This window comes from Lipotes vexillifer, unplaced genomic scaffold (assembly GCF_000442215.2).
Source record: "Lipotes vexillifer unplaced genomic scaffold, Lipotes_vexillifer_v1.1 scaffold442, whole genome shotgun sequence".
NCBI classification, from domain to species: domain Eukaryota; kingdom Metazoa; phylum Chordata; class Mammalia; order Artiodactyla; family Lipotidae; genus Lipotes; species Lipotes vexillifer.
The window spans coordinates 1,286,203-1,313,407 of NW_006790311.1; the positions used below are offsets into that span (position 1 = coordinate 1,286,203).

Below are 27,205 nucleotides of genomic sequence, written 5' to 3' on the forward strand. Positions count from 1 at the left end.
GGAAAGAGAGAAACGTCCATCTGTTTGTCCATCTGTCCGTACCCCTTGGAAGAACCCAGAAAATCACCCACCCCAAAACCCCCACATTTACCTTCCGGTCGTCGGCCACGCAGCTTTTCTCGAGACAGGAAGCTGTCCCTTTGCGTTTTCTACGCGCGCGTCCGGGGCCTCATGGGAAGTGTAGTCCATCTTCATGGGAAATGTAGTTCTAAGAGCCGGGAGTGCAGGCTTGACGCTGAAATCTGCCTGAATCTAGTCACCATTTGTCCACCTCCAACAAAGCAGAATCTGGGTCCTGCGGTAGGAGAAGAATAAAAGGATAATTTCTAGTGCGCTAAAGTAATAGAAAACTAAAATTAAAGAACTTGGTCTGATTTTATTCGTACTTAAATTAGTAGAAAGTTATCATTGAGAGTCAAAAACGTTTACAATTAGAATCCACATGGAAAGGCTGAAAAGGAATGTGATAATCTCAAAACAGACGACTGAGGTGTCCGAGAGTGACCGAACAGGGATGGGGAGTCTTGCTTCAGCACCACGGAGAGATCATAACTAGGTTTTGTTTGCGCGTTTTTCTAGAGATGCTGATCGAAACCGCAAGATTCCAGTTAGAAAACTGGCGGGGGTGAGTGGGGGGTGCGGATCTGGTTCTTTTGTCCAAATTTAGCAGTCATTAGTGCACAGAATCTATCCCGGATTATGCAGGTGAAGGTAGCAGGTGAAGGTTGTACCGAAAGGGAAACCGTTTTCTCCGGATTGCTTTACCAAGAGGCGCGTATCAGAATTAAAATGAAAATAAGCCAGTATGTGGAAACGTCACAGGTATCTAGTAACAGGGACGATAGTTTGAGCTTGAACAACTTTACTTCATCTCTGCATCTTTCGCATTCGAATTCATTTGTCAGATGAAACTCACCAATTCTGACTCTCCACTTTCCTATGCCATTCACTAGCCTTTCTGACATCCTGCAACGCAGAAGCGGAAATTTCGAGGGGACGCGGGCACGAGAGCTTGAAGCGGGGTGGAGGGGCCCTGCCTCACCACCAGGAGAATAGTCTGGGGAGAGGGTGGTGGGGTAGGAGAGGTGGGACTCTCGAATCAGCACGGAGATTGCTGCCGCTTAGCGTCCCACGCTGCTGTTGCACAGCAGAGGTCAGCCGCGGGCGAACGTTCACCACGATAGCGCCTCGGCCGGGTTTCCAACGCCTAGCGCTGACTGGGGCCCTGGCAGACCACTACAGCCAGCTCCCTCCGGCGCGGACCCCGCCCTCCTCCCCCGACTCCTCCCACCACCTCGGAGTTCGGGCGCCTGCGCGCGGCGGCTGGTCGGCCCCCCGAGAAAGCCCATTGGCCGCTGGGTGAGGCCGGGCACTACCTCGCGCCTGTGGCGGCCGCACGTGCTGGGAGCGGAAGCAGCGATCGCAGCTATGGCGTCGTTACTTTGGGGAGGCGACGCAGGGGCTGCGGAGAGCGAGCGGCTGAACGGCCACGTAACTGCCACCGAGCCGGGGAGGGCAAGGGGGCAGGGGCTAAAACAGCACTCCCGGAGGGAAATGTGCTGGGGAGGGGAAGGGAGAGCTCCGCTAGGGTTTGGAGCCGGGTGTCGGATGGTGGTGGGGAGGTGTGACAAGGATTTGGAAGAGGGCCACGGGAAAGGAGACCCCGAGAGAAACAAGACCTTTGGTTTGAAAAGGCAAAATGAAGACACCTGCGGGAGGGAAAGCAGCTGGGAGCCCCAAGTAGACCCTGAGTTTTCTACTGTCCCAATTTGACCGTTAAGCCTCAGCTAGCCTCCATCTCATCTACCAACGCGCTTTCCTATCTGCTGTCCCTTGTTCGTGCTGTGACCCGCCGAGGACTGTCACATTTAGACTAGAGGCTTATAAAGAGGAACTTCATATACAGGGGCAGTAGAAAGTCTCCTCCGATTTTAGGATAATTCATACAGGAGACCTGCTTCTCAAAGGAATCCGTTAATACATAATATCGCAAAGGAAACAGTATTGGCGTGGCCTTCCCTGCCTCCCTTCCAGCCCGTGTTAGGGGGTGGCACTGGGCTGCTTGATGCCTTGCTTCCCAATATTGATTGAAATTTGTATCTTTCAATAGTTTTCAAACGTCATCCATCCCCGGAAGAACCTTCGGGGTATTAAGAGTACTACCGTTAAAAACGTAGGTGAGTGTTGTTAAAGAAGATTGGGCTCAGTTCATTTAAAAAGCATTGCTTTCCTCATGTCTCTGGCAACTTTGGCTCCCTTAATTTAACATTCAAGATCCTCCTTTCCAATCTTTTTACCCACTCCTCCACTGCTTGACCCTTCCTTTGTACACACTGTAGAGTCTGCAGGAGAAACTGGGATGATACGCTGGACGTTCCTGCTTGGCATTTATCTTTACAGTTGTTTCTCTTCCATCCTTTTAGACGGTTCTGTTAATAACACCGAGGAAGATGGTGAAGAAGATGGAGGTAGGAAATAAATTAATTTGCGTGTATTTACTAGCATTCTCTTTCCTTTAATCATGACTTTCACAATGTGGGTGAGTAATACCATCTTAATTGGAAAAGAACCATCTTTGCTTCTGTTTTCTTTATAAATAGTGAATGTCAGAAGAAATACTAACTTAGGAGTCAGGATTACTTCTTTAGAGGAAATTGAAATAGAATATGTAGGAATGGGTTACGAATTTTCAGCTGGCAAGGAAAAATTAGGTCTGCTGGCAATAGATGTAGGCTTGGTTGAGGTTAGAGGTTGGTGTAGCAACAGAGCATAAGAAACTGGATCCTCGTGGAAACGAAAAGGAATTCTCAGTGCTGTGTCATTCTTTTTAGAACCTTCTTTTGGAAGAAAAATGAGAGTAGGAACAGTTGCTTGATATACAACCCCTGAATGGAAGGAAGCAACTTGTTAGATGTCATTCAGGAGGCTTGACTTTCCTCCTGCAATATCCCCTGTTTTATCCTTGTTTTTCTAGTGGAATTGGCAGCTAATTCACTCTTGAACAAGTTAATCCGGCAGTCCTTAGTAGAATCCAGTCACCGAGTTGAAGTCTTACAAAAGGATCCCAACTCTCCACTCTACTCGGTGAAAACATTTGAAGAGCTGCGGCTGTGAGTATTTTTACTTTAAGTGTAGGAAAATTCCAGAGAGCATAGCACAGAACAAACTAATCTGCTAATAATAATCATCAGGATCTCGTTCGTGTTCTAATGGTCAATATTCAAATGAGATGTGGACATTTTGCATGCAATTAAAATATAGCTCAAAGAGGAACACTAGGATATCTGAATTGTCCAACGACTTGAGAACATTTTTGATGGTAAAATATTTTAACCTTGCTGTGCTAAGGGGGATAGCTAAGCCAGACACAGCCATATTGCTACTCTCCATACCAGAGTACAGATAACAGGAATTTTGATGACCCAAATACTCCTTTAGATAAGTTACAAGCTTTTACCTTTTTAATTATTTTTTTTTGTCTCAGATGGTATTTAAATGAATAACTTTTCCAAATAGGTTTGCATTTCCTAGGGAGTTATCAACTGGCATTAAGGAAATGTATTTAAATAGGTCGAGTTACTGATACAGACCTGTGTAAGTGGGGAAATCCAAAATCCCAATGCCTGCTTTCTAGTTGGGGAGAAGCTTACTTATGATTAAAGGTTGGCTGCCAGTAATCTACCAATTAATCTACCAATTAAGCATGTCCAAAATGTGCATGTCATTGTAGTGGAAGTGTTCCAGCCTACTTCACTTTATCCTCTTTCTAACATCTATCCTGAGACCCCAGGAAAGACACATTTAAAAATACTGGCTCAGAAGAATGAGCTAATATTGTGTCTTCTGCTCCTAGAGAGAACTGATATAAGAATCACCTAAATGAAATTTTGTTTTCTCTGAAAATTGCCATTGAAACGTTAAAGTTTGTCATTGACTAAAAAGAAATAAACAATAAATCTCACTTAGTTTTTTTCTTGTGTGGAAAATAAAACTCTACTGGAAAATTGATGCACTTCTATCAGATGAGTTTTTCCTTTTTTTTTTCTTGGTTCAAGAGAAAGTTCAACGTTAGGCCCTTACTACTATCCTTGGCCTGGGCTTATGACACAACCTATTACTTTAGTGCTCCAACTGTGCAGACATGATTGTATATATGTTTGAGAGTTGAGGTTTAACTTGTATATTTCCAAATATTACTTTTTATACTCAGTTGCAAAGTGGCCTAATTTAGAAATGCACCTTTCAAGTTTGTATTTCTGAGGCTACTGATGCATCACAGACTTTAAGTATTTGATTTTTTTTTTTTGACAGAAAAGAAGAGTTACTTAAAGGGATCTATGCAATGGGATTTAATAGACCATCCAAAATTCAAGAGATGGCTCTCCCTATGATGCTGGCACATCCGTGAGTTTCTACAGTAGTGGTATTCCAACTGGTTATTTTTAGTCACTTATATTCTGAGTTTATGCCCAGGAGCTTGTATTCAGTTTCAGGAGCTTGTATTCAGTTTATGTCCAGCATATCCTCTTTTCTACAGACCTCAGAACCTCATAGCCCAGAGTCAGTCTGGAACAGGAAAGACAGCTGCTTTTGTCTTGGCAATGCTAAGCAGAGTTAATGCCTTGGAATTGTTTCCACAGGTAAGGAAAGGCTGGGAGAGAGATGGGAATGCTTGCGGTGCCAAAGATATTTTAGTAATAGGCAATATTGCTGCAATGACGTGATGATATTTAGAATAGACGTTCTTTCATAAAGTCAGAGTATTGGGCAGCAGTATGGGGCAGTGATTGAGAGCACAGCCTTTATAGTTTGACTGGTTCCAATCCCAGCCTCTCTACCTACCAGCTGAAAGTCTTAGGCGAGGTAGTAACTCTTTTGGAGTATGTTTTCTTGTCAGTAAAGATAACACTTATAAAGGTATGGATCACAGTTGTTCTGTTCACCCTTGAACCCTAACTTCAAGTGCTTGGCTTGTAGAAACCACTCCTTAAACATTGAATGAATGAATGAATGAATACCTGCCTCATAGGATTGTCATGCAAATTGAGTGAATTAATGTACATTTTTAGCACCGTGCTCAACATAAAGTGAGCATTCAGTAGTGATAGCTATGTAGCTGTAGGTCACCCAGTCCCTCCTACTCATTTAGTGGAGAAGGAAACAGAGGCTTAGAGAGGGAAAGGTCACACGTGAGGTCACAGTTGTCAGAGAGCCACTGAGCAGGGGCTGGAACTGCGCTTGCCCTTCTCCCAACCTAGTGTCAATACATGGAAAGTATCTGGTGATCTCCCTCTTTCTCCAACCTGTGTTCATCGAATTGATTGACAAACTGAGAGCCCAAGTGTTGGGTGCGCTCAAAGGTATGGGGCAGCAGGGATTCCCTCAGGAAGTTTACAACCTGCGCAGCAAGATAACCTGTGGACATGGATGTGGGTGACTAGTGACAGGCATAGGAAATCCTGTGCTTTCTTTAGACAGGTTCAGGGAAATTTATATCTGGGGTTTGATATCATGAGTAAAAATCCTTTAGGAGAAGCCATGCTTGAACACATGTTGAGAAGTGTGTGTGGAAACTGTTTTTATCACTTTAGCTGTGTGTCCCTCTATCTCAGATCCTTAATTGAAGTTCAAAAATGTGTTAAGTATCACCAGTTTCTTCCATCGACATCTTCATTCATCAACAGCCACCATTTATAGGGGGGATGGAAGTAACAAATGAAAGAGTTTCAGGGAACATTCTGCCAGAGATGTGTAAGATGGATTGGACCAAGCAGGGAGTGCTCTGGAAATGGGCAGACTTTTAATATCAGGGAAGAGGTAATGGGGACCACACTCAAGCTGTAATTAGTCTTGCATCCCTTCTCTTTTTGATTCCCAGCCCCGCTACATCCCATTTTTCCCCTACCAAAACAGCGTGACCCATAACCTGCGTTTCTTCATGACCTTTCAGAGAGGAATGTATAAAAGGAAGCTGCTTGTTCATCCTTCAGCCTCTTCTCCCCTTCCATACTCAACATTCACCCTAGATCTATCAGCTGCTAAGTCGTATTCAAGTAAAAATATTCTGTTCAACCAAAATCTCCAGTTTCACTTCTCTGCCTCTCCCTCCACAAATTTTAATTGTATTTCAGAATTGCATGATGGCTGTTATGAACCTTTCTCCTTGCCCCCTTCTCTCTCTCCCTCTCTCCCTCTCTCAGTGCCTCTGCTTGGCTCCTACTTATGAACTGGCTCTGCAAACTGGCCGTGTGGTCGAACGGATGGGGAAATTCTGTGTGGATGTTCAAGTGATGTACGCCGTTCGAGGGAATCGAAGTATGTACCAGCAAGCCAGCCCTGGCTGATACTTTAAATCCCGACTGCACCACTGACACAGTCGTGGTATATACCTTCTCTGCTTTCTTGCCTCTAAAATGGTGGACATAATGGCACCTATATCATAGAGTTGTTACTGGAATTAAATAAAATGATACAGATAAAGCACTGTGCACACCCCTGGCACATAATAAGGACCCAGTAAATGTTAGCTGCATCATTCCCACAGCCCAGAAGAGGATGCTTTTGCTTGTTTTCTGTGAGGCTCAGTTGTTTTGTGCAGAACAGCTTTTATTGTTTCACTTTTTCATTAAAGTATTACATGCATAAAGTGAAAAAAAACTTTAAAAAACAGAAAGTTCAAAGGTAAAAGTGAAAGTTGTTCTTTCTTTCAAAAACCTATTTCCGAAGACAACTATGGTTTTGTTAACAAATCTTTGTGTGTGTTTTTTTTTTTTTTTTTTTTCCTTGCGTTATGCGGGCCTCTCACTGTTGTGGCCTCTCCCATTTGCGGAGCACAGGCTCCGGACGTGCAGGCTCAGTGGCCATGGCTCACGGGCCCAGCCGCTCCGCGGCATGTGGGATCTTCCCGAAACGGGGCACGAACCCGCGTCTCCTGCATCGGCAGGCGGACTCTCAAGCACTGCGCCACCAGGGAAGCCCTTTGTGTGTTTTTTTGTTTTGTTTTTGAGTACTTACAAAAATGGGAGCATTTTTTTAATACTGTTCAAAAACTTACGCGTTTTAAACATCTTTTCATGTCAGTATATATAGCCCCATCTCATTCTTTTGACTAGCTGTATAATACTCTGTCATTTATTTCATGTAACCTGTTGATAGACATTTTGGTTGTTTTCCATTTGGGGAAGATTTGTAGGCCTTTCACTGCTGTGCCAGTGTTTCTGTAGGACAATAGGACAATGGGAATGCTGCAGGGTGGCTTTTTTTTTTTTTTTCTTTAAGTAACCTGTGCCTTCCAAGTCTCAGAGACGTGTAACCCAGGGTGGCTTTTAAAATGACCGTGGGGCAGAATCAAATATGCGCGACTATTATCATTACTGTAAAGCTAGAAACTTGGGAATGTATCCTAAAACTCTGTAAAATCAAAAACCACAAAGACCCTCAGGGTTGGCGCTTGGAAAACCATTACAAAATGTGTTTCATTACCGGGAATTGTGGATGGTTAGAGTCGTTTGCATCTGAAGGAAACCTTTAAACCCTTTTCCTTTGCTCCCTAGTTCCCAGAGGCACTCATGTCACCAAACAGATTATAATTGGCACTCCTGGGACTGTCCTAGATTGGTGTTTCAAGCAAAAATTAATTGATTTGACCAAGATTCGTGTGTTTGTCCTGGATGAAGCAGATGTGATGATCGACACGCAAGGATTCTCAGACCAAAGCATTCGTATTCAAAGGTAACCTTCATATCCAGCCTTTTCTTCCTGGATCTTCTGTCCAGGGGAGGAATTTCATTTGTCTGCTGCTCCTAATTGTCTTTACTGCTTATTCCCCACTTCTTTCACCTTTAAAACAAGTTGGGTTTCCATTATTTTCACTAGCTCACTGGGCCTTCAGCCTGCTGTAGTTTCCCAGCTTCTTCATCTTGTAATCTTGCCTGATTGCTTTAATCCTGTGCTGCAGGCTTATAGATGGAATCCATATACAGTGGGTCTGCACCAAATTTTGCCAGTAATCTTATATTTGAGCAGAATTCTAAAGAGAATTCACTAAAACCTGATAGTGCTATTGTGAGGACACAGCAGCCTGGGATCAGGAGCCTAGTATCTAGTCCTGACTTTGCCTGTAAGTTGTTAAATAAATCCTGTCGATTTCCTAGGCCTCTCTCCCGGGATCACCAAGGGGCTTAAAATTGCAGATTATCAGCCTAACCTGAACCTTACTGAGTCAGAATTTCTGGGAGTGGGCTTTAAGAGTCTGCATTGCTCATTTTTAAATAAAGTATTTATACACTGTGTTAAATTCAAGTATAATATTGAAAGACTTGTAATGATAAGCAATAATCCCCTGCCCCAACCCCTAGAGAATACTGTCCGTTACGACATTAACTTTCATACCTTTCAATAACCTGCTCACACTGGTATTTCTCGTTGTATATTCGTTATATGCAACATTGTTGGTTACATTCAGGCTGGTATTGATATCATTATCACAACACAAATAACGTTCACTGCTGAGTATTGAATTATTATAATTACGTTTTTCTTGTGCTTCTCCCTCTAGAGTTGCCTCTTTTCCTTCATTTGACTACTATCACTGTGTAGCGGTCTTTAATTTTTCGCTACCTGTTTCATCATACGTGTCATATGTCAGTGATATCTCCAGATAGTCAAATACATCTTAAAATTCCATGGGTTTCTTTTGGTCCGGAAGATCTCCCACACTCACTGTCTCCAGTTTCAGCCCGGACTGGTTGCACTCCAGTCCTGTGGTCACAGCCGCATTACAGGTTTCCCCTGTCCTCACTAACAGTTTCGGATCTCCTGTCTTGTGGGTCCTTCTTCTTGGTTTACTGTTGGTTTACTGAATATGCTGGAATGTATCTGCTAATGGCTTCCTGCAAAAGGATGTGTAGGAAGTTCATTTTCTAGCCCCTGCTTGTATGAAAATGTTTTTACTGTACCTGTAAATTTGATCTTTGGGCTGAGTTTCCCTGGATGTGGAATCCTGTCTTGAAAAGCTTTCTCCCTGTAAATTCGGAGACAGTGTTAAAAAAAGAAAAGTGGTTGTCTTTTTACTATAATTAATACTCTGTTTCCAGTGTTGCTGCTGGGAAGTTTAATGTCATCCTGATGCTCAGACTTTTGTCTGCGATCTGTTTTTTCCTCGGTAGAAGGTTTTGGAATCTTTTTCTCCATGATGTACTGAAACTTCTCAATGATGTGCTTTGGTTCACATCTCTTTTTTCTTCATTGTACTAGACACATGGTACACTCTTTTCCTTCCCAAAACTTGTGCCTTCCAGATCTGGGGAAATTTCTTATGTTACTTCTTTCCCTGCGGTGACCAACTTTTTAGGAAGACAACCCGGGATACAGTCATAGCAGGCAAATATATATGTACATACATACACACACATATATCTCATATATATATATATATATATATATATATATATATATAATACAGAAGAAATAATCGTACATGTGTTATTTAACATAAAATATGGAAAATGTATGTTTATTTGAAATTATGTTTTCTGTTACATTAGTGCTACTATTTAAACAAAACAACTGTAGGACTAAACTGGCAATTAGTAGTAATTCATAGGAGAACTAATTAAATAATATGTATGAGAAAAATACCACAATAATGTTTCGTCTCTGACGTAGCAGTTGAATCTTTTTAAACATGATAGGCTGCTTAAATTTTGGAGGCTGTGCTATTGTATATTCTTTTTTTTTTCTTTTTTTTTTTGGCCTCACCACACAGCTTGTAGGACCTTAGTTCCCCAACCAGGGATCAAATCCGGGCCCTCAGCAGTGAGAGCACTGAGTCCTGACCACTGGACCTCCCTGGAATTCCCTATTGTATATACTTAAGATACATAATTATAGAACTATTTATGAGGAGAACGTAAATACGATAGAACTAATTAAACATATTACAGTAAGTCCCCACATACAAATGAGTTCTGTTCTGAGGGCGTGTTCGTTAAGTCCAGTTTGTTCATAAGTCCAACAAAGTTAGCCTAGGTACCCAACTAGCACAATTGGCTATATAGTACTGTACTGTAATAGGTTCATAATGCTTTTCACACAAATAATACATAAAAAACAAACACAAAAAATAAAATATTTTTAATCTTACTTACTTTTCAAGTACCTTGAAAAGTACAGTAGTACAGTACAACAGCTGGCATTACAGGGGCTGGCATCAAGTGAACAGGCAAGAAGGGTTACTGACTGGAGGAGGGAGAGGAGGTGGGAGACGGTAGAGCTGAAGGATCGTCAGCCATAGGAGTGGAGGACAAGCTGCAATGTCACTCACGCCTGACGTTGCTGGCACAGGTTCTGGTTCCTTGCTGAATTCAATTCTATCTACTGTCTTGAAAAACGATCCAGTGATGTCTGGGTAGTAGCTCTTTTTTTCTCATCATAGATGACACGGTAGCAATGGGTTGCATTCTGAACAGCTGCTGCAACCTTCATGTACCATTCTGCGTTCGGGTCCTGTGCGTCAATAACTAACAGTGCCGCCTCAAATAAAGAAAATCCCCTGCCATTTCCTGAGTCATGAATCTCTTCAGCTCTTCAGTTACTTCTTCATCCTCTTGTCTCTCTTCATCCTTTTTCTGGGCCTCCAATTCCATCTGGTCTTCATTAGTAAGCTCCTTGTGTTGCACAGCAAGGAGTTCAGTGAAGTCGTCCTCTTGCTTCAAATAAAGATACTGTACTACTGTACTCTATACAGTATGTCACAGTAAAGTACACAAAAGTACAACCACTTGTAGAGGATGCACGGATGTGACAGTGTATGCCAGACACGTGAACTAGCTTACGTGATTGGACATGTGAACACACATCTGCATCTTTGAAGGTTCACAACTTGAAGGTTCGTATGTAGGGGACTTACTGTACCTGTATTTAATGACAGAAACAATAATGACACTTTTCTTTCTGTCTCATAGTGTGGTAAGATGTTTTGACTCTCTCTTTTCCAGTATCCTCTGAACTCCCTGCAGCCCTCTTTTCTTGTATGTGGCAGTAAAACAGAATACAGTCAAATCTAAAATTCATTTTGACTTGCAGCACTGCCCTTATTAAGCCCACACTGATTCTTTTTTTTTGGGGGGGGGAGTATAGTTGATTTACACTGTTGTGTTAGTTTTCTGCTGTACAGCAAAGTGAATCTGTTATAGGTATACATATATCCAGTCTTCTTTAGATTCTTTTTTGATATATGTCATTACAGAGTATTGATTTGAGTTCCCTGTGCTATACAGTAGCTCCTTATTAGTTATCTATTTTATATATAGTAGAAGCCCACACTGATTCTTGGTATCAGTCCAGTGTGATATCCTCTGAACAAAAGTGTTCAAGCATAGAATACTTAGGAGTTTACCTCCTAGCAACAGTGGTTTTTAGACTTGCAAGAATCAATTTCTAGCTCCTTCAAAATGTTCTTCCACTGTATCTGCAGGCTTGTTTCGGTGGACCAACTGTTTGTCATTCAGATCCTTTGCATCTATAAATCCATCGTTTAGGTTATCCATGTCTAAAATGTCTATCATTTTCAGACACTCTGAAGTCTATTAGATGTCATCATAAGTGAAACCCCTTCTCCTCAGGGAAAATGATTATAAAGCACAGAGGTGACTTAAACTTGTCAAACTGAAAGATGGATTCTTTATAAATTTAGTAAAGAAATTAGAAAGTTCTCAACTGGGCTGTCCTTTTCTGCTGACATTTTTCGACTTCTGCAGCAGTTTTATTCCTAAAAAAAGGAAAAATGAGTCATTTTTTGCTACAAGTTTTTGTTACAGCCTTTACAGAACACCAGACAGCTCAGGTGCAGTCAGTACAAGGCCTCTTCACAAGTCATCAGACAGTTATGGAGAAACAGTGTGTTATTTCTATTTTACTATAATCTTTTCTCCATTCTCATCCTTGACATATTTCCGGTTGGAGTTGGACATTCTTTTTGTCTCGAACTTTGAAAATGGGCCAACATTTTAAATCTTTTCACTGGCCAGCTGCAATGGCAGGCATCTTGTAGGCACACGTCTGAGGTAGCTCTGCATCCATTTCTGCACAGTTAGAAATCTTAGTAAGGCTTCTGCAAGTTTGAAATAACAAAGTGACCCAAAACTTCGGTAATGAAAAGCTCAATATCACAGGTAAGCATATTGTATGTGTTTTTTAAAGTATTGTGTACAAAGGATGCAGGACATCTAGCTGGTAAGATCTTTTCTTGTTCTTTGATAAGGAATTTATAGACTGAATGGAATATGCCAGAATATACATTTGCACTGTCTGCTGCTTATGCAGGGAGTTGAACAAAGGCTAATTTGTATTTGGATACAATGTCAACAGTCTTTTGTTGTATATTTTCTGTGTTGTATAAAAACTTCATAGAAGCCAAAAAGATGTTTTGAGACTCCATTTTTTCAAAACCAAGTACCTAAGAGATTGGAGGGGTGGGGCGTGTATTTTGTGTTGCCGTGATTTGAAATCTCACTGGATATACTGTAGAATCATGGTCTCTGGTAAGATCTGAGACACTCCACGCTACACTGAGAGAGGAAAGACGTCTGTTATCAAAAGCTCCCGCCTTGTTCACCCGCAGGACACTTTACTTGCAGCCTCTGAGCCAGGAAATGTAACTTTACTCAGTTTCATAGGGATGGCAAGGGAAAGATAGAGTCACATGTGTCCCTTTGCATGGTGTGGGCAAACTAATTCAGCTGAGCACTGGTGTGTTTGGAGGAGGCAAAAAACTTAATTTAGAAGTATTGCCTGTCTCATCCTGAACTTGTGCGATTCAGTTTCCATATATGCTTTCCACATCCCTTCTCCACCAGGCCTAGTCCCAAATTCATCCCTTCATTTGGTGCAGTCTTCTCTGTTTCCATTATTTACCTCTTTAACCCAGTTGTATGTGTCATTCCATCCGTCACTAAAATAACACAGTCGGTTAGCCTTTTTCTGTCGTGTCTGGATCATACCTGCATTGTCCTCTGTTTCTTTTCCATAGCTTCCTTTTCTTGTCTTATGGATATAAAACATCCATAACACAAGAAAGATATGTGATACCTACAGTTATCTCTTTGAGGATATTAATTATAGCATTAAATTTTTTGCCTGTTCTCAACCCTGTCTCTGAGTGATTTAAGTTTCCTTTTATGTTTGTTGGCTACAGTCTGTCTTTGTGGCGGATCTTTCCTTCTCACATCTGGTGACCCTGCACTAGCCTTTCATAACCCAAGCTGAAGAACTAGAAAGCTTATTTATCGACAGCTCTGTGTGCACGGTTGGGGCGTGTGACTTGGAAGCTTCACTTTAGGATGCTTGTCACCTGGAAGTCTTTAGGAGTATGTAATGTCTCTAATCTCCTTCCTGGGACACTCAGTTGCTGGCATCCTGGGAGCAGAGCAGGATGCTCTGGTGGATGGGCTGGGAGGGGTCCACCGTTCAGTATACGTATTTTCACTTGATCCCCTGTTCAGCTGTCTGCTTTACCCTCACCTTCTGCTGAGGCTCTTCTGCTTGTACAAGCTTAGCTGCCAAAGAAGGGTGGGGTCCAGCTGCTCCTTGTATATATTTTCATCCAGCCTTCCTATTTTAAAAAATGTGGGCCCAAGATCAAGCAAGACTCCCTTCTTGCCATCCCCTACCAATAAGTTGGTATGTTTAAATGTAAGAGTGAATAAAAGATTCGGAAGTCCAGGGAAGATTCAATAGTCAAAAAGGGCTTTCTACTAAAAAGAATATTAAGTAAAATTCGAGTATTCATGTTGGTTGTTCATCCCTCCATTGTTCAGTTTTCCTTCCTTTTGCTTAAAATACATTAAATCACAGTACTGTCCAATAGAAATATAATGTAAGCCACATGTGTAATTTAAAATTTTTCTAATAGCCACATTAAAAAAGAAACAGGTGAAATTCACGTTATAGAACATTTTATTTAACGTGACATATCAAAAATAGCATCTTAACAAGTAATGTTATCAATCTAAAAATTGTTAACGAAATATTTTGCATTCTTTCTTTTCATACTAAGTCTTCAAAATCCAGTGTGTTCTGCAGAACAGCCCATGTTTCCTTCCCTTGGGCAATTTATATAAGTTTTCTTTTTGGAATGAAATGGCCGCAGCCTGGGGCTACCAGTCCTAGTGCCCTTTTTTTACAGGTGAAGGGTGTGGGAGAGCAGATGGCTGAGCGACGCAGCCTGCTGATACAGATTCTCCTCATATCTTCTCACAGCCCTCACCCCACCCCACCAGGCCTCTGGTCTTGCACGTCCCAGGCCTCCCAGTGGTTCTGAGGGAAGCGCTGTCTTTGCATCAGCACTTCCCTTTGTAGCGCTCGTATTGTAGCTTCATCCATTTTCTTGGTTATCACACTTTTCCATCTTGCAAAAATATATTGAAATATCCACCCGTTTCTCTTATTCTGCACGTTTTGTGAGTTCATAACTTAATCACTTTATAGTCACATTAGTGGGATGCCGGACACTGAGAAGGTAACAGACGTAGTCTCCTGTGGCCAACCAGAAATCGGTCCGATTGTTGTTTGAAAAGCTCCCAGATGATTCAGGTCCCAGGCTTGAAATAATGTTTGGGAATCGCTGGACTGTATGAGCTTACCTGCTCCCTTTTAGCCCTAACAGCTTATTCTCTAAGTGCTCTGTTGTCTTCTCAAAGGCAGTGATTCCTCTCTGGTCTCTCTTCTATTTTGTTTAAAGAATTAACTTTTTAATTGATGTATAAAATATGTACAGAGAAATATACAAATCCTAAGTGTACTGCTGGGTGAACTATCACAGAGAGGCTATGCTCGTGGGACAATGGCCCAGGTCAAGACATAGAACTTTACTGGCACCCCAGAAATCCCCTGCCGCCCCTTTCCTGTCACCCGCCCCTCTCTCCTCCACAGGCTTAGCTGTATCCTGACTGCTGACTCTACATTCATTTTGCCTTTTTTATGAACTTGGTATCAATTAGCCTCTGTTCACTGTGGGTTCAGTTTACATTCCACGTGCAGTAGCATCTTCCCCTTCTGCTCCCCTTTTACTTATATCCAGGTTCTTCCCGTTCCAAATAGACTTAATGTGGCTGTTCTTTCCCGCCCCAGAGATAGAACACCTGCCACCGAATGATGAGCCTCTGTGCCCTTCATCCGCATGGAACTTGTGCGGGATGATTGCCGTAAATAGCACCTAGACTGACACCCTAGGCTCCACAAGCCCATCTCTCCCAAGGAGAAGACTGGCGTGAAAACCCAGATCACTTACCTACACTTCACTCTGGAGCCCCACATTCAGTGTATCCATTTTCCCAAATTCTTGGTGGGCAGGAGGGCCTGACATGTGGCGCTCTGCAGCAGGTGTAGTTGTCGTGGCCGCAGCACGTTTCACAGTGACCCCAGAGCAGGAGCAGGGGCGTGGGGGGCAGCTGATGGCTGTGGGCGTCAAGTGCTGGAAGCGGCCCCCCAGGAGAGGGACAGGCCTGGCCGTCGGGTGACGGCCTTCTTCCCTCCTCTCTCGTAGAGCTTTACCCTCCGAGTGCCAGATGCTCCTCTTTTCAGCGACCTTTGAAGACTCCGTGTGGCAGTTTGCGGAGCGAATCATTCCTGACCCCAACGTTATCAAGTTACGGAAAGAGGAGCTGACCCTGAACAACATCCGACAGTATTATGTGCTGTGTAGGAATAGGAAAGACAAGTACCAGGCTCTGTGCAACATTTATGGTGGCATCACCATTGGCCAGGCCATCATATTCTGCCAGGTAAGTCTGCTGGGACTTGTCTTACTCGTGCCCAGATTTCTGTGCAGGTGGAGCCGGGCACCGTGTTTGGTGCTTTTTGTACATTATGTTGTTTAATCTTCAGAGCAACTCTGAAGAGAGGTTATCTGTATTTTATGGGTGAAACTGAAGTAATGGAATAGGACTTCAATATGGTGTGAAACAGAGGGCATCCTTCTTTTATTTCTTCTTTTCTTTCTTTCTTTTTCGGTTGCTCCACGCCACGCCGCTTGTGGGATCTCAGTTGCCTGACAAGGGATTTAACCTGGGCCACGGCAGTGAAAGCCTGGAATCCTAACTACTAGGCCACCAGGGAACTCCCTGGGCATCCTTCTTTTAGAGGGACTGCTTCTAACACGCCCATTCAGGTTGATGTTTATTGTAGTGTTTCCATAGATACCCTTTATCAGGTTAAGAATGTTCTGTCCTACTCCTAACTTACTATGAGCAAAGTAGCCACTCAGTCACTCACTATTAACAGCCCCTTGTTTTTATTTTCATATTTACTTTTCCTGTCTGACGTTTTTCGTGTTCGTGTCTTGGTTGTATTTTTTTCACCACCATGTGCACACAGTCAGCTCCATGAGAGCAGGCTCTCACCTGTTCCACTCACCTTCATGCCCCCACCCAACACATGGATGGCCCTGGAAACATCCTTGTAGAGTAAAGGAAAGCTCAGCTCTGCCATGGACTAGCCATGTGATCTTGGGCAAATCACTTCATGGTTTTAAGCTTTGGGTTTATTTTTCAGTTTTTTTAAATGAACTTAGGTAGCAACTTCATCAGATCATTATGAAAGCAGATGAACGTGATGCACGTAACGGTTTTAGCAAAGTGCCTGGCGTACACAAGGATGTCATCATTGTTAGGTTACCTCATTTTGTCATCAGACCACCATGAGAGGTGGGCGGAGCATTTTATTCTCTGTTTCAGGGCTGAGAAGCCAAAGCTCTTACAGGTTGAGTGGATGTGCCCCTTAAAAGCACAGGGGAGGGAGAATCCCCTGCCACATTCTCAGATCCCTCTAGGCCTCAAAGGGAAGGTGAAGCAAAACTCCTCTGCAGCACCCCCAGCTCCCATGCCCTACAGCACCCCCAGCTCCCATGCCCTACGTGAGCGCTGCACACGTAGCCAGGCTGCTTCAACTTGGGCGCCATGCTGGGTTTTGATTTTCATGCAGACTCGTCAAAATGCCAAATGGTTGACCGTGGAGATGATGCATGATGGCCACCAGGTGTCTCTGTTAAGTGGAGAGCTGACTGTGGATCAGCGAGCTTCCGTCATTCAGAGGTTTCGAGATGGGAAGGAGAAAGTTCTTATAACAACCAACGTCTGTGCTCGAGGTGTGTATGTGTACGCGCTTAAAGTCAAGTTTATTGAGGTATCATTTACATGTGATAAAATTCACTCTTTTTAAGGATACGTTTCAGAGGGTTTTGACAAACATATATAGTCACATACCCATCACTGTAATCAAAATATGGAACATTTCCATCTCCCCTCAAAATTTCTCAGTGCCCATTTTCAATCAGTCTCTGTAACTAATGACCCCTGCCTACTACTGACCAGATTTCTGTCTCTGTATTTTTGTCTTTTGCAGAATGACATGTAAGTTAAATCATACAGTTGGTAGCCTTTGTGTCTGATTTATTCTACTTGACACCATACTTTGAAATTCATCAATGTTGTTACATGTATCAGTAGGTCATTCCTTGTTATTGCTGAGTAGTATTCCATTGACTGGGTCGTACCACAATTAGGTCTTCCATTCACCAGCTGATGGACATTTGGATTGGTTACAACTTGGAGCTGTTTGGACTAAAGCTGTAATAAACATTCATGTATAAGGCTTAGGTGGACATATGCTTTCATTTCTCTTGGGTAAATGCCTAGGAGGAGGATTTCTGGGTCATGTGGTAAGTGTATGTTTAGCTTTATAGGAAACTGCAAAGCTGTTTTCCAGAGTGGCTGTGCCCTTTTGCATCTCTACCAGCAATAGAGGAGGCTTCCAGTTATTCTCCATCCTTGTCAGTAATTGGTATTGACACTCTTTTTTCATCTTAAGCTTTCTAGTAGATGTGTGTGGTATCTCGTGTTTTCAACTTGTGTTCCCTAATGACTAATGATGTTGGTCATCTCTGAGGTGTTTTTAATTTTAAAACTATTGACTACTGGAAGAAAAATCTTTGTTTTTTCGAGAGGAGGGCTTTCCTGCTTTCCTCATTCCTCCTGTATCCTTGCCTGCACCGCATACTCGAACCATGTTCCCTAATTTATTACTAGTTCACCAGATAGAACCAAGGACCTGCCATGACTGCTGAGCTTGGCATTTGGAGGAGTAGCCTAAAAAAGGATGAGGTTCCTTCCCCTCGGGAGCACGCTGCCTAGACTCTTGACTCTCTAGACCAGCACTAGCCAATAGAAATTTTTGCATTGATATAAATTTCCTGTTCTCTGCTGTCCAAGCCATATGTGGTGGCTGTTGAGCACTTGATGTGTGACTAGTATGGCTGAGGAACTGGATTTTTAATTTGAATTAATTTAAATAGCCATAAGGCCAGTGGTTACCATACTGGACAGCACAGCTCCAGACCCCAGAGAAAAGAGGGCACAAATTGCTCCAGAGTCAAGGCACAGTACAGGGAGGACAAGGATTATGACCCAGACAGCTTATTAGTGTTGAGGAATGGAGGCACTAGGTGAGCACACACATTAGGAGTGAAAGGTGTGAAAGGAAGGGGAGAACTCTTGGAATTCTTGAGTTGTTTGTACTTTATCCTGTACTGTTTGGGCAGCTGGATTCTAAACACAAGTGCTCTGGACGTTGCTGTGGTGACCACGGTGACGATTACAGGAGTGGGAGATGAGGGACTGGGGAGACCTGTCCGGAAATAGTTGTAACAGTTGAGGCAATGGATAAAATGGCCTGACGAGAACAATGGCCGTGGAATGGGGTGGAGCTGGGGCCCTGTGATGGGTAAGGGGATGTGAGACTAAGGGGCTTGCTGGGCACTTAGCACAGTGGGGGTGGAGAATATGGCAGGGCTGTGTGACCTGCTGAGAGCCCCTCCCCAACACACACACACACACGCACGCACACACACACGCGTGCTTTGTACACATTTAGACTTCTGTATAATTCGCTTCTACTGACACTCTTATCCAGCATCATAGACATACATACTTGCAAGCAAATTGCCTGACCAAAGGACCTATTTCATTTACGTAAAAGCATGTTTGATTTACAGATTGTGTCTATTAAATGAGAATTCCCTCGGCAGATGTGGTTCTTGAATAGCTATGTCCTGAGGAGAAAGTTGCAGGACCCTGAAGTGTCGTTCCTCTTGCAGGGATTGATGTGAAGCAGGTCACAATTGTTGTGAACTTTGACCTGCCTGTGAACTCAGCAGAGGAGCCAGACTATGAGACCTACCTCCACCGTATTGGGCGGACAGGCCGCTTTGGGAAAAAAGGCCTTGCCTTCAACATGATCGAGGTGGATAAGCTGGCCCTGCTGATGAAGATCCAGCACCACTTCAGTGAGTAGTACCCTTCATGCCCAGAGCTGTGGACCTGCCCACGTTGACAGTGACGATGTGTGTCATGGACCTCTAGCCCAGAGGCTTGTGATCGGGTGGGGGCAGGAGCCAGGGAGTAGGCTTCTACTTCTTAGTGCCAGAGTTCCTAACAGGAGGCAGGGGTAATTAAAGGAAGCTGTGGAAACCAAGTGGAATTGATAGGAGCTCATATTTCTATTTTATTGCTCATTCTGGGATCTGGAGCAGATTTTACGTCCATGAAGAACCACCCTAGGCAAAGTAATAAGCTCCTTTAAGATTATGTTGTGTCCCCAGCTTCCTTTTTTATGTACATTTTTCCCTTCCTGTTGCCCCAGCGACCAGCTAGGACAGTCCTAAATCCTGAGGCCTGCTGCCTTCCTCCAGTGCCCCCCCCCCCCCCCCCCCCCCAACAACAAGCAGGGGCCCTGGGCTACCCACACTTATGTTCTGCAGACTATAAATTCAGGGGTTCCCATGGCTCCTCCTTAAGTTTGATAACTTGCTAGAATGACTCACAGAACTCAGGAAAGAACTTTTCTTACTATTCCTGGTTTATTATAAAGGAAACAAGCCAGGAACAGCCTGTGGAAGAGGAATGTGGGAGTGGGACTGCCAACCTGACAGCTCTCTCAACTCCATCACGTAGGGGTTATTATCCAGGTTTTATTATGTAGGCATTGTTAATTAAATCATTAGCCATTGGTGATTGAAGTCAATCTCCTTCCCGGAAGTGGGGGAGGGGCTGAAAGTTCCCCCCCCCCCGCCCCGCATCTAAACAAGGCAGGCTCTGCTAACCCGCTGGGGCTCTTGGACAGGCGTGTTGCAGTCTGGTGGAAACTTGAAGGGTAACAGAAGCTGAGATGTCCCCCTGCCCCAGGGCCCTGGATAGATACGGCTGCGGAGCAGGCGAGGAAGAACCCTCGCAGGACTCCAGGTGTATCTTTCACCTTTAGGACAATGGTACTTAACCTCTGTGGGAAGCCAAGGACACTATCCCTGGGGAAATGCACACAGGCACATATGTGCCATTTGGAATATAATTTTAAAAGGTTTGCAGACTGGCTGTGGACCCTTCAGGGAAGTTGATTAAGCACCCCTGCGTTAGGATAACGAGGAGGGATGGGGGCGGAGAAAGAACCATTAAGATCACTGTTACTGTGGTAATCAACACTCCCTGTTGCCATTCAGCAAACCCGCCCCCCCAATGCACACGCCCACTTCACCCTCCTGAGCTCAACCAGGCACCTTCCCAGGTTCCCCTCTCTGCACTCTGGTGATTTTTTTCTGCCCCACAGTATTTAGACATGTATGTTGTCTTGTCTGGTGCATTTGATGCCATTGTAGTTAGTGTGGACTGGTTATTTGGACACCATCCCTTCCTTACCTAATCTAGAGAATGTCCCAGTATCTCGAGGCTTTCCATACAAGGTGTCACTCTATCTTCAGAAATGTAATTGGATGGAATGAAATTGCGTTTAGGCCCTGGGATAAGACTGTTGCCTTCTCTTTTGTTCTTTCAGACAGCAATATTAAGCAGCTCAACCCTGAAGACATGGATGAAATTGAAAATATTGAATATTGAAGAGAGAACTTTATCGTTTACAAGCGTTCTGGTTTATGTGACAGTGTAGGTTTTGAAAGTGATTTTTTATGTTGAGCCTTTTCCAACCTGAAACTGTTAATATATGGCAAAATAAATGTCGTGGTAGCCTTAGTTTTAAGACCGGAGTTCTTTCTGAACCAAATTGGTGTGAAGCACTTGATCCTTTTGAGTAAATAAAGAGAGATTATTTCTTATTCCAGTCTTTTCACAGATAAACATCTTTGCGTGGGCTACTGGGTTGTGGTGGGATTTAGTTTATAGAATCTGAGCAGGTCATGCTGCCTGTGAATATCTCACGGTGCCGCGAGATGGCAGTAGAACGTCACTGTTTCTGGAATTTGAGTTGGTCGACAAGTGAAAAAACCACACGTCTTCAGACTTGCTCACTGCTGCCCCTCCCACCCCTAGTGTCTTCCCTACCTCCCCCTCGCCCCTCCCCACACATGCACGCACCCCTGCACCCCCCGCACAGACACACACTCACGTGTGAGTGCAGGGTGAAACCTTCACAAAGTAAAACGATTTGAAAGAGAGTATTTTGCTTCTGTTTTAGTGTTTCAACCAACACACAGAATTTCAAGATATTTTTCTATTTTACTTCTTAATGTCTTCAAATTAGAGAAGATTTAATCCATCATTAGTTATTTCATAGTCTCTGAAAATGTGGCTTTATTATAGACATTTCTTAAAAACAGGCAGTGGAGGTGGGGGCAACCCATTTGCCTTAGTAAAGAGGTGACACTTCAGGGAGCCAAAAGGTTTCGCTTTTAAGAACTTAAAGGTGTATCTGAGAATGCTGGATGTTTTCCTGCAAGTCCCATTGAGATGCTTCTCATTTCTCACATTTGCTCCTAAAAAGTGAAACAGTGGGCTTGAGAAAAAGCGGGGGAAATTGATACTCTTCCAGAAAGCCTGAGCAGGTTTTACAGCCCACAGCCAGAGCTGGGCCCCAGCTCTGTCACAGCAGACTGCCACCAGCAGCGTCAGTGAGTGTGCCTGTCATCCAGGTGTGGAGGGGGGTTTCCGGCCTTTGTCTTCTGATATCCCATGTGCATGTCACCTGCCCATGTTGTATCCTATGGGCAGGGCTCAGAAATACATGAAAATCGTTCAGCCTCCTCACCCCACAGCAGATATTTATCGTGCACCCTTTTTGCTAAACACCAAGGAAGAGAGATGAATAAGATGTACCAGTCATTTCAGAATTCAGTCTCACAGCAGAGACTCAGAATAAGCCAACATTATTTTAATAATGGTCTTTGCTTAAGGAAGGGGTTCAGAGGAGGCACCCCAAACACCGTCGGGGCCAGTTTCCCAGAGGAGAAGACATTGTGTCTCCTCTCATAGGAGAGAACGTGAGTTGCACAGTGCCTCTCCTCAGGTACTTAGCACCCCCTTGCAGTCCCCTAACATAGATCCACTGAGGCAGTGTTCCAGATCCAGCCGATTGCCAGAATTACCTGGAGAACTTGGGAAAAAAATACAGATTTCTTCCCCATACTGTGCACCAAAAAGCAAACTCTCTTAGGGTAGAGCTCAGAAACACAGTTACCTAAGGGAGCTGAAAACAGGTAAAGCAACAGGTCTTAAAGACCACTGTCTTAGGGAGGAGATGCCGAGGCAAAGAGAAGTCCCAGGGACAGAATCTATAAAAAGTAGAGCTTCCGCCTCTGAAGGTCCACTCGTGTTCTCCTTATGGTATGTCTGCCTTCCTCTCTGGGCCGGATCAGCTTATCCACTCGGTACCCAGCCCCCAACACAGCGCCCAGCATGTAATAGGCAGTCAGTGAATACTTGTTCTGTTGAGTGCATATTCCCTTGCCATCTCTTCCTTCCCTAACATTCTTTCCTGATGTTTGCCATCTTGGTTTTGAGCCGCAGTCATATGGTGCAAGATGAATAAACGTAGGAAGTGTTTCGAGAGAGTTTGCTCTCTCTTACTATTTGAGAATTGAGTTTGACTTTCCATCATAGTCAGCTGAGCATTGGGGTCTCTTAAGTAAGATTTTACCACCTCCCTTTCCGGTCCAGATTTGATGGAATCTCTATCAGTTACCCTCACAGGCGTCTTGAGCGATTTCCATTTGGCAGCTATTCCCAAAGAGTCTGCAAATAGTGGGCATTCTTCCTGCCCCTTTGCCCCTCCTCACTTCGATTTGTCTCTCCACCTAGGAGGTAGAAATCCATCCCTGTTCTGTGTGCATCACAGCCGCCTTCACACTGCCTGTCCAGTTGGGCAAGTCGACACTCCCAAGGCTGTCTTGCGGGGCACAGCTCCTCGCCCAGAACTGCCAGCAGCCTTTGCATCTCTGTGCCTGGCCAGGCCAGGGTTGTCTTTCTCCGTGGATGCCGGCCTGAGGAAGAGTACATGGAGAAGCCGGGAATAGCCAGATGATTCCAGTGCATCCATGAGCCGGGCTAATCAGCTGTGTGTTACTTGGCAGCAGACACTGAACCAAATCCATTCAGTTTATGTTGGCCAGCTTCAGACTGTGAGCATATTGAAATTCCCGATGGCGTAGAGCAGGGCTGTAATTTCCAGTGGGAGTCGTGAGTGAACACCTTGCCGCCGCGGGGGGCACAGACTTCTTGGATGCTAGGTGCTGGATCTGAGGCAACTATGAATAACAGGAAAGGCAAACGTGTGGGTCCTAGTCTGGTAAGACGTCTGACAGCCCTTCTCAGGAGACATGATTGCTTTTGCTCTTGAGAAAGTGTTGACGTTCCCAGCAGACATCGGGCCCCAGGAGAGCTCTGGCAGACTCTGCAGGTGTGGTCAACAGTGGAAAGTCTCAGAGGATCGCTGGGGGTTAAGCGGTACCTTTCCAGAGAAGACCCTGGGAGAGGAGCCGGTTGTGTCCCATCTTGGTTCGGCTCCTGGTCCCCTGAGAGGTTCAGCCTCCTTCCCGTTGACTCAAGTGGGGGCCCAGGTCAGAGAGAGGACTGAGGCGGAGACAGCGCAGTTGCAGGGGTGGGTGCTGCAGTGGGGCCCAAAGCGAGGGGCTCCCCGTGGGCCTGCTCTTCTTTGCCCTCCGAGCTCAGGGGCCTTCCTGCTGCAGTACGGACAGCCCTGCAGGCTGGTCCGGAGGCCACATTCGTTTTCTCAAGGGACGGCAGAAGAGTCGGGTCCTGTTAAATCCTAAACCCCACTCTACCCCTCTACCACTTTCAGGGAATCAGCATGTGTTGAGGACTGTCATCATGTTGCAACCCACAGACCGTGAAACATCACAACCTTGCCCTATGCTGCAGGGAGCATCAGCTTTCTGCTCTGGGAAGAGCCCAGAAAGAACTCATCCCAGCGTCTTCCGTACTATTTTTACCCACGGCTGAGAGAAGAGTTGGGACTCTCCCTCCTCCCTTCCGTCTGCTCACTACCCCTCTCTCAGGGGCACTGTCCTCTGGCTCTGAGCCCTCCTGTGGTCCCCGCATCGCTAAGGAGGGATGGGTCAGCCAGGCCGGCTGTAAGAGCCCTTGTCTCTGGATGCTGCCGTCTTCCTCCATCTCCCTTACTGCTTCGTGTCTCGGTCGGCTCAGGCTGCTGTGACAAAATACCACATAGACCGGGGGGCTTAAGCAACAGAAATGTATCTCCTCAGATTTCTGGGGGCAGGAAAGTCCAAGATCAGGGTCTGGCAGGGTCGGCTTCTGCTGAGGTGAGGACTGGTCTGCTTTCTCACGGTGTCCTCATGTGGCAGACAGAGAAGGATATGCATTCTATCTGGTGTCCCTAATCCCACAGTCCCACTGTGAGGGCCTCCCCTCATGACCTAATCACCTCCCCAAAGCCTCACCTCCAAATACCATCACATGGTGATGGGGGCAGGGAGTTGGTTTAGGGCTTCAACATATGAATTTGGGGTGGAGGACAGACATTATGCCCCACCCACCAAATAATACTTTGCTATCCATCGTTTGAAAATCTGGGTGGGGTTGAAACACCATTATCTATGTTTAATGTGGTTGGTCTTCCACCCCACCTGTAAACATGAAACTTTTAGGCTCTTCTCATGAAATACAGGAAACACACCTGAAATGGGATGATTCTTGGTTAAGAGAAGCACTAATGTGTCCTGTAAACCCAGGGCAGAGTCCCACTGCCCACGCTGGGCTGCCAGCCCTGCCTCACGGCTCATCAGCCTTGCACTTCTGCTGCTGAGGTTAGAGACAACCAGAAGCGCTGGGATAATGAGAAGAGGATCATGGAAAAGATGGGTCTCCCGCTCTGGTGTTCAGACAACTGAAAGAATTTTCTAGATGAGAATCTTTACACATCTGAAGTCTTTAGGGAGAAGCATAGGCAACTCTCTGTTGCACTTTTCTTTGAGAATTCATCTCTTCCCGTAATTTTTATTTTCTATTCAGTAGAATAGCCGGGGGTTCCTACATTCCCAATTCTAGAATACATTTGTCGTGAATGGGGATAGCCTCTTATTTTGTGTTTAATGTTTTTCTTTTGTCAGGAAGGTAATGCAGTCTCACTCAGTTCCTTAGTTTGTGATTTGTGGCTTGAAATCCCAGTTGGAAGGAAGTGATTGACAGGGGAGACCTGCTTTGTGTGAGGGTTAGAGGTGTGGTCCTGTACAGCAGCCTCAGGCATGGTTGAGAAGACGGAGGCTGAACAGGCTACTCTGCGAGGTGGTGAGCTCCCTGCTCGTGGGAATATTCAGTCATTCGGAAGCATCCATTACAGTTACTTGGAATGGATGCTGTAGTCCTGGTTCTTGAATTAGCTGGGAGTTGGGAATAAAATGACCTCTGAGACTCCACCCATTCTAAGATACCACGTTTCCCTGACGCCACACAGCAGAGCTATGCACACGGAAAAGCATGAGCCACAGGAGCTCTGTACAGAGGAAGACCGTTTCCCACAAGCAGAAAGAAAGTGGAGTGATTAACTCCTACCTGTACCCTGTCTTAACTTTCAGATTCGCTGGCTTCCCCATGTGACCATCTCATTATACCTATTTTCATCAGCTTATGCAGAATGTGGATCATTTTTAATTTAATATTTACCTTATACAAGCAATAAAACAGCAAAAAAGTGGTAAGGGAAAATTATCAAAAAGCTCATTACTTCATCATGACACATATTGTCTTGAAATGGTCCTTTTCATCTTAATATGACTTAGTTAATCATAGTGCATAGATGGTATTATGTCCTTTTATTTGAAACATTCAAGTGTTTTTTTTTTTTTCATGTTGGTTGCTACATAGTCTTTGGAATTATTATAATAATAATTGATCAAATTATCCTATGAGGTGAATATAACATAATGCATATTATTATCCTGGTTGAACATTTATGTGGTTGTCCGGTTTTTCAACGTTGTAAATAATGCTGCAGCAGATCTTCTTGCCCATTATTTTGAATTATTTCTTAGAATTAGAGATGTTATGTTTGAGAACTAGGTCAAAAAATAGGAGCATTTTTATGGCTTTTGATAGGTAGTGTCAAATTGCTTCCAAAGTCCAAGACTATTTCGGTTTATATTACCCCACTGATTTCACCTCACCTAACCAGCAAGGGGTATTTTCATTTCAAAATTGCTTGGTAACTTTTTCTGATTTACATTTCTTTTAATACAAAGTTGCATATTTTTATTTTTTGGCATGAGGTTCATTGTTTGAAAAACCTCTGTGGTGTCCTTTGCCCATTTATCGTATGAGATCTTAATATTGTCCTTACCAAGTTTTGTGAAATACCTGTGTGACTTGATTTTCCAAATAACGATATTAACTTTTTACCGAACATATATTTTCCTAGTTTGCCTTTTTAATTTACACTATGGCTTTTACACACCAAACTATCTCATTTTTGTAGTGAAATAATTGAATAATTTTGTGGTTTCTGTCTGCTGGTTCTAGAATGTCAGCCCTGCTCTAGGAAATATTCAGTTTTATTCCTGATTATGATTGTGATTTTTATCTTTAAAAAAGATATTTGAGTCATCCACCTGAAATTTATTCTGGTGTGAGGTATATCAAATTGGTCACATTTTCCCTTTTTTAAAAAAATTAACTAAATTCAATACCGTTTATTGAGAAATCTTTCTTTTTTCCACAATCTCCTTTATCGTATTAAATTTCTATACACCTACACACATATAATAGGATTCTGGGTACCTACTTAATTTCGGTTTGTTCTTGTGCTAGTGCCACAGCTTTAAGTATTATTGTCATACAGTGTTTTAATTCAAGGACTTGTTCCTCCTCTTGACTATTTTAATTCTCATTAAAAA

General features: G+C 43.9%; 1 protein-coding gene across 1 annotated transcript; it reads left to right on the forward strand.

Annotated features, from left to right (window-relative positions):
• Positions 1-1,297: 1,297 nt before the first annotated feature.
• Positions 1,298-21,160, forward strand: DDX25 (DEAD-box helicase 25). The gene is made up of 12 exons (XM_007463613.1): positions 1,298-1,491; positions 2,111-2,177; positions 2,424-2,468; positions 2,975-3,110; positions 4,312-4,404; positions 4,538-4,640; positions 6,201-6,315; positions 7,554-7,731; positions 15,545-15,782; positions 16,981-17,143; positions 19,151-19,339; positions 20,881-21,160. The coding sequence occupies exons 1-12, from the start codon at positions 1,429-1,431 to the stop codon at positions 20,940-20,942; spliced, it is 1,452 nt and encodes a 483-aa protein (XP_007463675.1). The 5' UTR covers positions 1,298-1,428; the 3' UTR covers positions 20,943-21,160.
• Positions 21,161-27,205: the final 6,045 nt, after the last annotated feature.